At 40.0% G+C, this 14,637-nt stretch overlaps 2 protein-coding genes across 2 annotated transcripts; one reads left to right on the forward strand and one right to left on the reverse strand.

The window, feature by feature from the left end:
- Window positions 1–2,146: 2,146 nt before the first annotated feature.
- On the forward strand, window positions 2,147–11,739 carry gpr155a (G protein-coupled receptor 155a). The gene is made up of 16 exons (XM_037109884.1): window positions 2,147–2,445; window positions 2,644–3,140; window positions 4,276–4,675; window positions 4,990–5,158; window positions 5,259–5,414; window positions 5,871–5,954; window positions 6,069–6,189; window positions 6,291–6,375; window positions 6,650–6,740; window positions 6,837–7,032; window positions 8,282–8,362; window positions 8,537–8,667; window positions 9,264–9,359; window positions 9,448–9,512; window positions 9,649–9,786; window positions 10,002–11,739. The coding sequence occupies exons 2-16, from the start codon at window positions 2,711–2,713 to the stop codon at window positions 10,195–10,197; spliced, it is 2,439 nt and encodes an 812-aa protein (XP_036965779.1). The 5' UTR covers window positions 2,147–2,445; window positions 2,644–2,710; the 3' UTR covers window positions 10,198–11,739.
- On the reverse strand, window positions 11,658–14,416 carry scrn3 (secernin 3). The gene is made up of 8 exons (XM_037109885.1): window positions 14,304–14,416; window positions 13,938–14,109; window positions 13,632–13,813; window positions 13,347–13,546; window positions 12,735–12,947; window positions 12,483–12,645; window positions 12,217–12,397; window positions 11,658–12,132 (listed from the first exon to the last, which is right to left on the reverse strand). Exons 2-8 carry the CDS (start codon window positions 14,091–14,093, stop codon window positions 11,971–11,973), a joined length of 1,257 nt encoding a protein of 418 aa, XP_036965780.1. The 5' UTR covers window positions 14,094–14,109; window positions 14,304–14,416; the 3' UTR covers window positions 11,658–11,970.
- Between the last annotated feature and the right edge of the window lie 221 nt (window positions 14,417–14,637).

A 14,637-nucleotide genomic window follows, 5' to 3' on the forward strand; every position in this document is an offset into this window, starting at 1 on the left:
TTCATGTAGCAGTAATATTACTCCTTAAACATCATATATGAGTAAAACACTGAGCCATCATTTCCACTCTCTTGAACTTTAAGCATATTTTGCTGGTAAACTGAAGGACAGCTTTGAATGTAGGACTTTTGCTTTACTGGAAATATTTTCACAGTGAAGTGTTGCTACTTTCACCTCCGTAAAATAATACTTATTCTACTGTATTTCCCACAGTGACAGCATAATTAACATGAAACCAATATGTGTAGCTGCTCTGACACCTGTGCTGGAGGGCAATCAAGTGCACAACTGACTGGGGTTGATAAACAGATGGATTAAGTGTTCTTTCATGGGCTGAGAAAATTATCCAGCTTCTGAAGCCAAATAAACTATTTTAATCTCTTGGATTCACTGAGAAATAAACCGTCACCTGAAAACAGGTTGTTTTTCTGAGCTAATGAAAAGTTGACTTTTTAGAGACTTTCTCACAGGGTTCTCACAGGACTACAAATTTCTGACAATCTTATAGAATAAAACACATTGCTATGACAACAAAGTAGATTCATACATCAGTAAAATGCAACATACACTTTAATGTAGCATGTATAACTGTAGCAGTTATATATTAAGCCAATTTGTTCAGTTTGTTTATTCAGTTTATTCGGTCATGAAAATCGATCAATGAAGATCTGTCTCTTAAAACTACACAATGCACTTTTAAGTTTGGGTTTGAATGAGGGACTTTTAGTTTCATTGCAATAATTTCACATTGTGATATTACAACTTTTAACTAAGTGAAGGATGTGAACACTTCCTCCACTTCTGTATTTGGATGCTCATATTTCTCTGTCAACCGTCTAAGCTTGTTTGACATACAGATACATACAAATTCTGTGCCTTGTATTATTAGCTTTAACAGGTTTTGCTTGCTCTACAGGTTAAACTATAATGGGAGTGTTAAAGAGCCACTATGTAGTTTTATAGAAGAATTTCAACATCAGAATGTATTTTTTTACAGTATTGATGAGGTAATAATACATAACTGAAAAACAATCTGCTGGCATAGGATACTGTATAAGGCTAGAATGCAGAGTATGAACAAACTTAAACAGTATGAACATGCGTTGTTGTTAAAGATCAGTTTGTTAGCTCAGTGTATTTAATCAGGAGAGTTTGTTTATTTAGTTTGTCTAGGCAAACCCCAAAACTGCACCTTAAAAAGGCGCACTATGTAAGAACTTGCATTCTGTTGAATTTATACTCAAAACAAATAGGGGGAAGCGAATTGCCAGAATATCTAACTGCTGCTAACCGTAGCTCAGTTGGTTGTGCAGCTTGCAGTTCAGGCTGAAAGCTCAGAGCACCAGGGGAGCACTGAGTCAGCACAGGAGCTTTAGACCTGGACAGGCTGAGATTAGCTGGTTAGCACATTTACTTCAGTAGATATCTCTGAAACACAGTACACAAGACATCATCAAATAAGTTTTTGTTGATAAATTCTGACATATCACACCTTTGATCAACCATGGGTGGAGGAAGTTGATTTTGGTGACATTGTGTGTTTTAGACTTTAATTTTCCAAGCAATGATGTCTGGACTGTGGAAATTTGGTCACTTAAAAATACATTTTGACAAAAATACCTTTAACATGAACTAAGTATGTTTGAGGAAGACATTTTAATCAGAGCTTATTTTTTTTAAATATATATAAACCTTAAACAAGGTAAACAAACAAACTCTGTGTTTTCATGACTGTATGAACTGAATAAACTAACTGACCTTAGAGAATTATACTTAGAGAGTTATACTTTGTTTACATTTGGCAGTGGTGGACCCTGCCACCTTCCTAGCTTCAACCAGTGTTCTGGGGACCTTCCTGGGGACTTTCCTCTCAATTTTCCTCCACTTTCTACAGTTTGTGATATTCCCTCATTAATATCGCTAATATATCAGCGATTGAATTTATTTTCCAAAACTACATAGTGCACCTTTAACATAAATCAAGTGAATGTAGCAGGTCTGACAACTGTGGTCAACTCAAGTTCTTAGCTAACCACAAAATGGTATTGTTGACTTGGTAAACCATGTTGACTGGAGCTGCCTGTCAACATGCTCGTTGTGGCCAGCACGGGGAAGCCCCGCCCATCTCCTGCTATGCAATATTTGATTGGCTTAACCGCTGTTGTCAAATCAGAGATTATGAAAGTTGCTGGGTGGGAAGTACAGTTAATACTGCGTAGGACAAAACACAAACAGTACAGAATCACACCAGTAGCCTTTATAACAGGGGACCCAGCACATGTTGAAGGTTTGTCGTGTGGATAGGGTCGGTTAATGTAGGGTTTACTAGCGACGCCGTTGGTCTCATTCCATTTCGCGAGTTAGCTAGCCTGCTAACATTAACGGCTGCTTCTACTGACATTTGACCGACACATGGTGCATGAGAGGACACTACTGCACTCAGAGGTGAGAGTAACTTTTATACGTTATTGCGACGCTTGTTTGGCAACACGGTAACAACTTTAAACCCTCTCGTAAGTGAGTCGTTTCAGTTCTGTAATGTTATGTAATGTTGCTAACATAACGTGGGGCTGTCACCTTTGCACCAGTACGTCTAACGGCTAATTACTCCTAAACTCCTCCCTTTACTGTGTCTCTTATCAGGCAGTGCCGAGCAGCGACCTTAACGACATTATTATGACCGCATAAGAGCTGACACAGAACGGACGAAATGATGGAGGCATTGGGCAGAAACACCAACTTTTCCCATGAGGGGTCCCCGGACTCCACCGCTCTCTCATCCAGCACCATGTCCATCGACAAGCTGTTCCCTGCTCTGTTGGAGTGCTTTGGGATAATATTGTGTGGCTACATCGCAGGGAGGGCGAACATCATCACATCTACCCAGGCCAAAGGATTGGGGAATTTTGTGTCCAAGTTTGCCCTCCCAGCTCTGCTGTTCAAGAACATGGTACTGTTAGACTTTGGTAATGTCATCTGGCCATTTCTGTGGAGCATCCTCATCGCCAAAGTGTGTGTGTTTGCCATCGTGTGCGTCCTCACGCTCATAGTTTCCAGTCCTGATAGCCGCTACAGCAAGGCTGGGATCTTCTCAATATTTGCCACCCAAAGCAATGATTTTGCGTTGGGGTATCCCATTGGTAAGTATAATAATGCCTTTAAGCCTGCCACCCACCGTGCTTTTCATTCATTGCTGTGTATGTAATCATGCGGTCCTGATGTTTGCCCATCCATCAGAAAAGAGGCATGATTATTATCCATCTGTTACACCACAAACATCCTTAGTCAACATTGTGTTTGTGCTGAAAATGTTCCCATGCTGAGAGTGTAATCATTTCTGTGTCCGGATGGATTGATTGTTTTGCGCTCACACTCAAGGATTTGCAGAGATATAAACACATCACAGATCATGTCATGCTCAGCTACAGGGGTGGGAATCAAAGAGTAACTTGCGAAACGAAATGGTTCATGATATATTTTCCTGATATAACGATAGTGTCACGACACAACAATACATCATGATATCTGTCAAAGTGAAGAGTACAGAAAAACCAGAAAAAAGCAGATTGCGGAATTACATTGCATTACTGTATGTATTGATTCACTGTATTGTGGTGTCATTTCACAAAATGTGACATGAAATGAGACAAAACTATGTATTTAAAGTACATAGAGGTCGACACTATAGATTACATAGTGTTGCAAGAGGAGGAAATATCTGATATAGATATGATATATTGCTGTATCAGTAATGTGTCCCTCCACTGGTGTACATTACCTGGCCCAACTGTCAAGTCCTGTAAAAAAGAAGTACAGCACATTGATAGTCTGATTACATGTTCAGTTTACAGGTGAATATGAAATGAATAAACAAACCCATCAAGGCATGATTTAAAAATGAAAAATTATACAAATTTGAAACAGAATGAACATTTATTGCATCAATTGTTGTGCAATTCCAGTGAGTCTCACATTTGATAATGCAGTGGTGAATTTTCCTAAAAGTAAACCTCACTGCCAGTTTTCGTTCCTTTTCCACAAACGTTTAAAGTCCTTTCTTTAAGTGAGACTCACATTTTTATGGAGGGGTTTATCAAGGCAGATACGAGACATGAGAACACAGAGGAACTCTGTTTCGTTACGTTTGTGCAGCTTTTTGTGTTTGCAACATTTTAGTGGGAAATTTAGGTTGTGTTAGGTCTTGAACTCTTAACTGCAAGTCAAATATGCCAAGTATGCTTTGTCAACGTTGAGCTGCTTCTTCTCTCTCCACAGTTGAGGCCCTGTACCAGAGCACATACCCAGAGTACCTCATGTACATCTACCTGGTTGCACCTGTGTCCCTGATGCTTCTGAATCCAATTGGCTTTGGCTTCTGCGAGATCCAGAAGTGGAAGAATCAAGAAAACCGCCAGCAGAGCAAACTCCGGATCGTGGGAGTTATAGTTTTTCAGGTCCTGAAGAACCCTATAGTATTCATGGTTGTCATCGGCATCATTGCCCACTTTGTCCTGCACCAGACAATCCCTCCCATCTTGGCTGAATTCGTGGATGGCTTGGCCAACTCTTTCGGGGGAGCAGCTCTGTTCTACCTCGGCCTGACCATGGTGGGCCAATTGGGGAAACTAACAAGATCTACCGTTGTGACGCTGATATTACTGACTACAGCAAAACTGTGAGTGGAATAATCTAACTAACCTGTATTGCATTTAATGCTCATTTTGTACAATAGATGATTTAGTATTATCAGACAGCTTCACGTTCATATTGAGTACAAAGAGTCAGTGGGTTAAAGGTTGTGTTCCCAACATGTTGTTTTGTGCTGATGGCTTTGGTGACTCAGGCTCTTCTCAGACCACAAGCCTCTTTCCAAATAGATAACATGTTAAGAGGTCTGAGGAGTAGCATAATAATAACTAGAGCATATTAATATTATAGCAACATTTCTCAGTGTGTAGTTACCTAATGATATTTTGGTATGACTTTCAGGTTGCTAATGCCCCTTGTTTGTAAGGACATGGTGGACCTGCTAGACAACAGCAACACCAGTTCTTTGAACCACTCAAGCCTCTCCAACTATGCATTTCTTTACGGAGTGTTTCCCACTGCACCAAGTGTGGCCATCTATGCTGTCTATTACAACGTAGAGCTAGAAGTTGTGAGTTGTTTACATCTACCATCCAACTTGCCATTCAGACACTGTACAATTTTCCCTTTTTTTCCTCACTATGTATGATTTTTTTTTCTCTTCCTAACAGGTCACCTCTGGGATGGTGATCAGCACGTTCCTCTCCGCTCCCATCATGTATGTTTCTGCCTGGTTACTCTCAATCCCATGGACGGATCCTCAGCATTTGATGAACTCATTGCAGAATGTCAGCTTTAACATAAGCATAGTGAGCTTAGTGGCACTGGTAAGCCGTGTACACTACATAAGCTTAATGTAGTTTCCACTTTTTAAGAAAGCTCGAGTCAAATAATGTTACACATCTCCCATTCTTCTAATGTTACAGTGTAGCAAAAATGCAAATACATAACTTCTTTTTCAATGTTGAAACATCCGTGGCAGGTTAATTTTAGAAGGCTCTGTCATTTAGAGGATGTGGGAGTGAACAGCTGCTATACTGGTGGACTTACTTCCTCATTTGCTCTTACTTTCAGTCTTTTTTTTTAAGAAAACATGATATTTTTGCAGTGATACAACACCTTTGTTGGTATTCTGCATTATCTTATTCTTAAGTTGTCTTTAGTCATCTGTTTGTTTCAGTCTGTTGAAGAACCATCCAGCAGTGTTAAAATTCTTGTATTAATCATCTGTGCTAAAGTCTTGGTGTTTGAGTTCTTTGAAATCCATATGTTTTCTCTGACAGGTGTGGACAATTGTTATCATGTTTTTGAGTAAAAAATTCAAGAGGCTACCTCACATGTTCACAGTCAACCTGTTCTTGGCTCAGGTGAGCACACTTTTACATACTCTCTAAACTGATTTTATGAGCCATGAGTGAGATCTCCCTGTGGATTTAACTTGCTGTTAGTAAATGCCTGTTTTGTTATGATGCGGTCTCTAGTTTCTGACTTGTATTGGGATGATCGTGTGGAACTTTGTGGTGAAAGAAGACAACTTCATCGGGCAGGTCCTTACATTCACATTATTGTCTACCTCACTCTACAGCACGTATCTATGGCCAGGTATGCTGAGTATTCCCACTACAAACTGCATTCATTTGTCTTGCTGCACTGTAAAATCTAAGTGTAATGGCTAATTTTAATGACTTATTTTGTTCTTTTAGGTTTGATAGCACTCTCTCTTGCACTCATGAAAAGGTTTGAGGACCTGAAAGTTTCCCCAGGCGTGTTCGTCATTACAGGCTGGGGGTGAGTCACTTTAAGACAGGAGTAAATAAACTTGGCTGGTTTGTCTGGTCCATTCAAAGATGGAAATGTGCCCAAAGGTTTAGTCTTGTGTTGAACACGTTAGTTTTAATTTCTTACACGTGAACAGACTCCACCCAAAATTAAGATCAGCTGATTTTACAAGTGCAATGATACCTCACTTTAAGAATGTAAATGATCCAACAAAGCTATTTAAAATTTTGATCTACAATCACTGTTGGTGATTTTGTTGTGCAATTTGTCTTTATATTAACAGGATTCCGGCTTTTGTAACTGCTGTGTTGCTCATTTCTGGGGAAAAAATATCTGACACAATTGACTCATCATTCTTTTATGGCAAACAAGAGGTAGCAACATAACTCAGAAATAATTGTACAGCTCTCTGTCAGGCAAGAACTGTTTTTTTTTTTAACTTAAAAATCTGCATTTGCCTTCTTTGACAGTTAATCTGCACTGCAGTTGTACTTGCCCTCAGTATACTGCTTGGAGGTGGCTCTTTGGTGTTTCTCAGTAGAGGAAGTTGGGCTCAAAATGACCAAGTCCAGGAGGGAAACTCTGCAGAGAATCTGGTGACTGAAGATGAACCAGAAAACCAGAGTTTGTTTGAGCCAGTCAGCACAGTGGGAGGCCCCAACAGAGGTACTTCCTCTTATGCAGACTCTTTATGTCATATTTTGTTGTTTTGATGTTCCAACATGTCTGTTTAATAACATTGAATGACCAGGCTGTCAAGTACAACTGTTTGGTCATTAAAATACAGCACATGATCATCACTAGAGCACAGAGAGGCATTGCTGTGTCGTTGTTGTGAAGGAAATGAGAACTATCTGCCATGCAGGCAATGTAACTTACACTTAATGTACAACCCCCCCTCAGATAACTTACAATTACATGAGCAAAAAGTTCTGCAATTATGAAATAAACAGTGACTAGTCAGAAGTAATTGTTGTCCTTATCTGGAAGAAACACAGCAACACAAGTTACTGATAATCTTAGTTCCTTTTTTGAAAACAAGGCAACACTGAACACATCCTCTCTCTCTCAAAACATGCTTTCTAAGCACATCCCTTGGTAACACTCTCCATTAGGGACACATATTACACATATTAGCCATTAACTAGTTGCATATTAGTGGCATATTAACTCTGTATTAATCATTAAAGAGCACATATTAATTCCTTGTTCTGCATGACCATATTCTAACTAGGCATTAACTAAGAGTTTCCCCTAAAAGATCTAGTAATCAGTGCTTATTGATAGAAAGTAGTAGTTAAGATCTTAACATGCTCTGTGCTGTGTTGGCCTTATAAGGTAGTAACACCAGATGAATTTCATGTAACAAAACTGTGTGTGTTAATTGTGTCTAAATAACTCTAAATTAAGTCATTGCATCAATGCAAACTAGGCAATTACTTATGAGCAAGACCTCATTTTTGCTTTATAGAGAAACAAGTTAATGGTTAATATGTGTCCCCTAATTTACATATAGAACAGCCTTTATTGTCATTGTACTGTGGGGGGTACAACAAAATTTAGGGTGCTCTCACAGAGCCACCGTGCATCACAAAAACAGACAAACAGTGCAAAACAGCATACCACAAAAACATAAACAGCATACAACAAGACAAAAACAAAAACAGGCTAAAATTTAAAATATGTACCGAAAAGTGTTTTAACCTAAGACTCTTGAGCCTCCTTGGCTAAATTTTATGCCATTTTGATAGGTGAGATGTCAAGAAATGATTCGCTAGTAACGCGTGTGACTTTTAGCTTTATTATGGTATTACTTCTTGTATTGTGTTACTTGCTCTTTGCTCCTGGTGTGAACTGGGAGGATGTTATAGTTACACATTAAAGACTCCTTCTAACTTTTATCACTTGTTATCAGAGTGCCTCATATGTGACTGTGTACCCCAACCGATGCCTGACATGATCATCAGCACAAATATGACACCAGCAACCACACCAGGTATTGTGTTAATTTTTATTCTTTGAGATTTAAAATGCATTAAGCCAGAATTTGTAAAATCTGGCAGTACGGAATGTCCATCATCATATAACCTGTGTTTGAGGAATATACAGCTTATCTCCAGAGGTAAAAACATTCAGTGTTTCACAATCTGTGTTCTGCTGCCACCTGCAGGTCAGTGTGAGAACAGGTGTGAGTCCACAGACTGCCTGCTGCTCAAAGTGGAGGAGCTCCAACAGGTCACAGATAGACAAGTGGCTCGTCATTTGCTCTTATGTCTGCTTCTGACAGTCAGCTTGCTTGCTGTAAGTAAACTACCACCTTTCACTTCTACAGTGGCATGAAGTCAGCCCTGTTGCATAAGTAGGTATGTTTAGTCAAATAAGTCAAATACAAAGGGCTGAGCTGTATAATTTCCAACTCACGTGAGTATTGGTCAAGGACTTCACCAAAAGAAAGAGAAAACCCCATTCAAAAATCCCATTAGAAAATTAGTAATTTTTGGTCTTACAGTTAAGACATATACACAACTAAAAGGGTGAATACCAGGAATTCTGTGAATCTAAAAAATGTTGAATAAACTCATTAGTCACAAATTCTTAGGCAGTTCAGTCGTATGCTTTCTGTCACTTAAGGACATGCGGTTTTTTTTTTCACTCACCTTGTTCTACAAGACATTACTGTCACCAGGATTTACTGTTTATAGAGCTTCAACAATTTTAGTTTTAGCTGTGGACTACTAAATGAATCAAATGTGTCTGTTTCTAGCTTCTTAAATGTGAACATTTTCTGGTGTCTTTACTCCTCTGTGACAACTTATCAGCAATGAAAATAATCAATAGTTGCACCCTAACTGTATATATTTCAAACATTAAATATGTTTTAATTCCTGTCATGACAGAACTTTTCCAGCTGCTTGTGGCTGCTGTTTAACAGTGTTCCTGGTCGACTCTACTTGGAGCTGCAGTTCTTCTGTGCTGTGGCTAACTTTGGACAGGTTGGTGCCCCAGATACTATAATACCAAAACTGTGAGCATTAATTGTTACATGATAGCAGGGTGTCATGACATGTTTTCTGTTTCCAGGGTCTTCTCTCCTTTGCTCTGTTTGGGCTGGACAAGCATTTCATCATACTGCCATTTAAGAAAAGGTAAAGAATATTTAGAAGCTTTTGATGTTTTTTTTTTAATAAACACATGATACGGTATATGCTGAGTATGTAATCCATGTGTTCACTACACTAAACAGTGACCATGCAATATTTTGTTTTTGTGAATGGTGTTTAGGTTACACAAACTGTGGTATGGAAAGAAGCAACAAGAGCAGCCGCAGACTGATCTACCTGAGGATGTCAGGATGACCTGCCTCCAGTTCACCAAATACCACAAAGACCAGTGTTGTCAAGACATTGTTAAAAAAAGAAGGTGAGAGCACAGAGTCTTACTGCTGCTCTAGTCAGAGGTTGTTGAGAAACTATCTTGAATAAACATCTTCCTTGATGTGTGGAAAAACACACCCTAATAACCAGTCACATACCACAACAACACAAAAAAATGTATTTTAGTATCAGTGCATGTGGGCTCTTGTCTTCTTTTACTCATGTGGCCACCTTTCGGTGAATGCTTCTTTTGACTTTCAGGTGTGGGAGGAGGACTATGGTGGACTGTTTCCTTGGCTGTGAACTGGTGGAGTGGCTGCAGCAGGTGGGCTTAGCTCAGGACCCCGGTGAGGCGGTGCTGTACGGAACCCGGTTACAGCAGGGTGGTGTGCTTAAACACATTAACCAGGAATACGACTTCCAAGACAGTCCTCTTTATTACATCTTTATTGCGTGAGACACAAGGGGACGAAGACTTTTCATTTCACCAAAGTTAAATGGCATTTTAGTCAAAAACACTGACCTTTAAAGAGTACCTGTCTGAAACCTGACACCCTGGTCAGTTCAGCACAATGTAGCATGTAGTATAATGTATCAGGTGCTGGAACAGACCACAGCTGACTGTGATGCATGGGCCAGTGCATAATGCATTGTGTGGAGTTGGTATAAAGGGAATTAACAGAGTGTAGGTTAAGTCATTTTTTAACCAGCTGTGTCTTAATTAACATTTCATACAGCAGGTTATACTAAGATCTTGAGTTGTAGTGATATTGCTCCAACCATCAAGAGCACGATGATTAGACATTAGTAGTAACACCACTCTATAACCATTATCTGTCATTATCAAAATCATTTATTCTGAGATAAAACCCAAAGTGGGAGTAAATTAAATGGCAAATGTTATCCCTCATTTAGTAAAACTGCACTGTCTAACTTAGAACTGTAGATTAGAGTTTTATTAGGAAGTCAAATTCTAAATCATGTGTACAACAGACTGATTGGATAAGAATTTTAATACTTCACACTGACTTATCAGACAGTCTGATTGTGTTTTGGTGGGTAAAATATTAACTTGATATGTCTGATGGACAAAACTCCCAAAATAGGAGCATTTACAAGAACTTATTTTAAAGGGCAAAACAAGACTTTGTTGCCTTTTTAAAGGCATTTTTTGCAGGTATTTTTCTTTCAGTCAGTATTTGCACTTTCAGTTGTTTTATTTTTGTTGTACAAGCAATAATGCGCAAAGGGTTACCTTTTGAACCACAGTTGGGTGCAGTCAAAAAACTCCTTCTCTGAATGTATTGTTTCCCTCACTGGGACACTTGAGCGTCTTGTCACTCTTCTATAAAAGCTACTTGCCAAAGGAAAAAAAAGGGAAGATGTGGTTAAGTCTTTACCCATTTTTTTCAGAGTTTGTTGTCAGTTTAATGTCTGATTTCAGTACTTTCATATGTTAATTAACTGGCTGGACCAGTACTGTACTTTCAGTTTGCTGCAGTTTAACATGACTTGAAGTGAAGAGTAGTTATACTGGGTTATGTTAGCTGTATCTCCATACACCATTTCAACAAACAACAAGTCAGTTAATATAGACATTGTGCATATTTTGCCATGTTTACATTAATTCATTTTTATTGTTTTAAAGTGACCACAACAAAAGCCAGCTGCCATTTGAACATTTCAAAAAGCCTTAATAAAAAATGTATACGAGTCTCAGAACTTAAGGAGCAGTGATGTAACGCTTTATCCTCCTCCACAAAACTCCACTGAACTTCAAGTTGCTAAAATGTGAGCTGCTGTAATTCATTTTTTGTCTCTCAGGTATATAGAGAACTAACTCAGCTAAATGAATCATTATTGTGGCTTTTTAAGTGCAAAAGTTTGTGTTTATTATTTAAATCAATCACAATGAGAAACTGTAAAAACAATCTTTTTTATTTTAACAAAGGCTGCATATTTATTGTATTGTTTTAAAATAAAACTTATTTTCAAACTCCTCAGGTCACATATCTCACACTTCATTTGTTCTGTATTCATGATGATGATTCATATGATGATGGTCAATGATTTAATACATCAACACCCCAATGTACAACATGGGACTTGTGAACTCTACTGCTCAAGTATCCTGGGCTGCTAAATTTTATGTACTTATACTTGACTAAAATGTAAACTGCAAAAACATGTAGTGCTACTGTCACTCTTGAGGAATGTTTTGTGCCTCCTCTCATCTTTTACCATACACAGCTATTTCCTCTTTAACAGATTCTGAGAACAGATTCACCAGAAAGTCAGGTTCTTCAACACCGACTGAAAGATGCTCCTCCATCTTTGTCATCTTTTCCTTCTCTAGCTCTCTCATACTCTCCATGATCTTCTTTCCTCTCTCCTGTAGAAAACAAAAGAACGTGTTCAGTACAGTCAACAAGATGAGCCATATTAGAAATGTAGGGTATGAAAAACATCTTTAAACCTTGTGGGAGTCAATGATGGCAGCCACCAGCTCGTGTTTGACAAACAGCTCATGTTTGCGGTCAGGTTTGCTCTGGAAGCGCGGCTTCCTCTTCACGGGGTCATCTGCACCGTAACTGGGAGAAGTTGTCTCCTTCAGTGGTTTGAGGTGTTTCACAAAGATGAAAGGTTTGAATACAGACCTGTTGTACCAAAGAACGACTCATTAAATCGTCAGCAACTGCTGTGAAAACAAATCAATGAAGAGGTGAGACCGAGCTGTTTCACCTCTCAGGGTCTGGAGTTGCTGTGAAATAGTGAACCCCTGGCAGAGCGGGATCCTTGGGTATCACTGACACCATGCTTCCTGTTGTCATGAACATGCCCTCCATGTTGATGCCACTGTCTTTATCTCTCAGGATGTCCATCATGACCTCAGCAGTGATGTGACCTTCGGTAAAGAAATTAACAGTGGAAGAAGTCATTTCACTTTGTCCTCTTGTGTGTCAACTCTGCACAATAGGGCGGAGCTTTACTGACCGTTGCTCTTTTCCAGCAACTTCTTCCCCTCGCAGTATCGGTTCCCGGCTTCTTCTATCCTGGCTGTAGTCATGAAGGAGTAAACTGTGGCGAAGTTGAACTGGGTCTCTCCGTCCCACCAGCCCTTGCTTCGTGCATATTCCCTCATTCCAGGGTGCTCCTTGTCTATCTTGGTTGTTATGCCATACTGGTTGGAGATGTTGCGATATCCCTCTAGAGAAGTGTTAAATGAGATGACTGTAGATACATCACATGTAATAATGACTTGTACCAGACACCATCTAGAAACAGCCACACTGTTGTTTTATACTGAAGGCTTTTAGCTTACATCACTTTTATCCTTATTTCGAGAGACCTGTCAGAAATGTGTGCCTTGCCTTTCTGCACACACTGAGCTGATTTGATCTTCTGCACTGAAAAAGGCCGCTTCCTCTCCTCTTTGTCTTACTACTGACAACACAGACCACCAAAGCTTCTCACCTGTTTAGAACTTTTCCATAGTGTCTTTGTGGATTTAGTTATTACTGATAATACTGCAGCCTAAACAATGAATTACCCTTTGAAGCTGCATTTAAAACGAGCACCCATAAGCAGTATTCTTTCTCTGATCACCTTCCACTCGCTCTGCTGCCCAGTACTTCCCCGATGTTTCCAGCAGCCAGGCCTCCGTCCTGTCTGAGATGAGGAAGCTGTTGTGGTAGGTGAAGCCGCACTCATCCTCCATGCAAGATCCTCCCTGGCCGTATTTCTCCAGCAGCTCAGTAATGACATCCACGGCTCTCTCGGCTGTGTCGGCTCTCTCGAGTGCAAGCCTGGCAAAATTGTAGAGTCGCAGGTTAATGTTTTATCATCGTCTGGCTCAACAGAAGCTCGGCCACACAAACACTTTGCTCTTACCTGACAAGATCCATGCCCAGGAGAGCCTCGTCCCCATCAGCACTCTCTCTGCCCCACACCGCTTCATTCCCAACACACACTTGATGCTCATTGGCACCCATCTCTGCCCCCCACAGCCAGGCCGGCTTGCTCAACACGACTGCATAAGTGTGTTGGACCTGCTCTATCTCTATGTATGTGCACTGTTGACAGGAGGGCCCAGACACAGGGGGGTGGGGTGGGGACAAAGTGTTAATGGTTATCCAGGGAGCAGTGCGGGGGAAATTGAAGGTTGCAGGGCAGTAACATGCTGTCTGTGTCACCTACCTCCACCTTCTCTCCTGCACCGTAGTCTGTGGCAGGAAAGTACACCACCTCTTGTACTTCATCACAGGGCCTGTCAGAGTTTTTCCCAAAAACGATGCGCTGTCCCTCAGTGGAGGGGGGCAGAGCCACGAAGGTGTCACAGGAGGAGGGGAGCATCTTCAAGCTCAGATTTCTACAGAGAGAAAGACTTGATTTGACAGCTGGCATAACACATATTCACCCAACAGAATTGAAGAGCATAGTTATCTTAGCATGAGTGATCAGTGCACAAAGACATAGTATTCAGAGCTGATGTTTACATTAAGTGTGCTGTTTAAAGCTAAATGTGCTGCGACAACGCTCATATTTACAGCAGGACAGCCTTACCTGTGCGTTCTGGTCGTATCGAGCACAGTCTAAGTTTCTAGTTTCATTTCTGTTTCCAGCTCTGTGACTCACAGTGACAGTCCACGTCCTGTGACGTCGAGCACTGCAGTCACGTGACCGAGCAGAAGTTAGTTTCATATTCGTAGTTAAACCGGAGGATCATATAATGTGGATAATCACACCTTTACATTTCTACATTATTTGTTTTATTTAATCGGTATTCCGCAATCTAGATGATTTCAAATATAACATTATTTTATTTTACTGTAAATTATGTCATGCATTTTTATTTTTATTTTGGAGTTTGTTTGTTTGTTTGTTTGTTTCCAGAATG

Source organism: Acanthopagrus latus, chromosome 9, assembly GCF_904848185.1.
Source record: "Acanthopagrus latus isolate v.2019 chromosome 9, fAcaLat1.1, whole genome shotgun sequence".
In the NCBI taxonomy this organism is placed as follows: Eukaryota; Metazoa; Chordata; class Actinopteri; order Spariformes; family Sparidae; genus Acanthopagrus; species Acanthopagrus latus.

Bases quoted from the DNA above. Each gene is read 5' to 3' on its own strand.
- scrn3 (XM_037109885.1), bottom strand. From the start codon at position 14,093: ATGCTCCCCTCCTCCTGTGACACCTTCGTGGCTCTGCCCCCCTCCACT. The intron at 12,948-13,346 runs GTGATCAGAGAA...ACACTTCTCTAG, and splicing joins GGCAGCAGAGCGAGTGGAAG to AGGGATATCGCAACATCTCC. The intron at 12,133-12,216 runs GTTTAAAGATGT...TGTTTTCTACAG, and splicing joins CCATCATTGACTCCCACAAG to GAGAGAGGAAAGAAGATCAT.
- gpr155a (XM_037109884.1), top strand. From the start codon at position 2,711: ATGATGGAGGCATTGGGCAGAAACACCAACTTTTCCCATGAGGGGTCC. The intron at 5,415-5,870 runs GTAAGCCGTGTA...TTTCTCTGACAG, and splicing joins TAGTGAGCTTAGTGGCACTG to GTGTGGACAATTGTTATCAT. The intron at 9,360-9,447 runs GTTGGTGCCCCA...TTCTGTTTCCAG, and splicing joins CTGTGGCTAACTTTGGACAG to GGTCTTCTCTCCTTTGCTCT.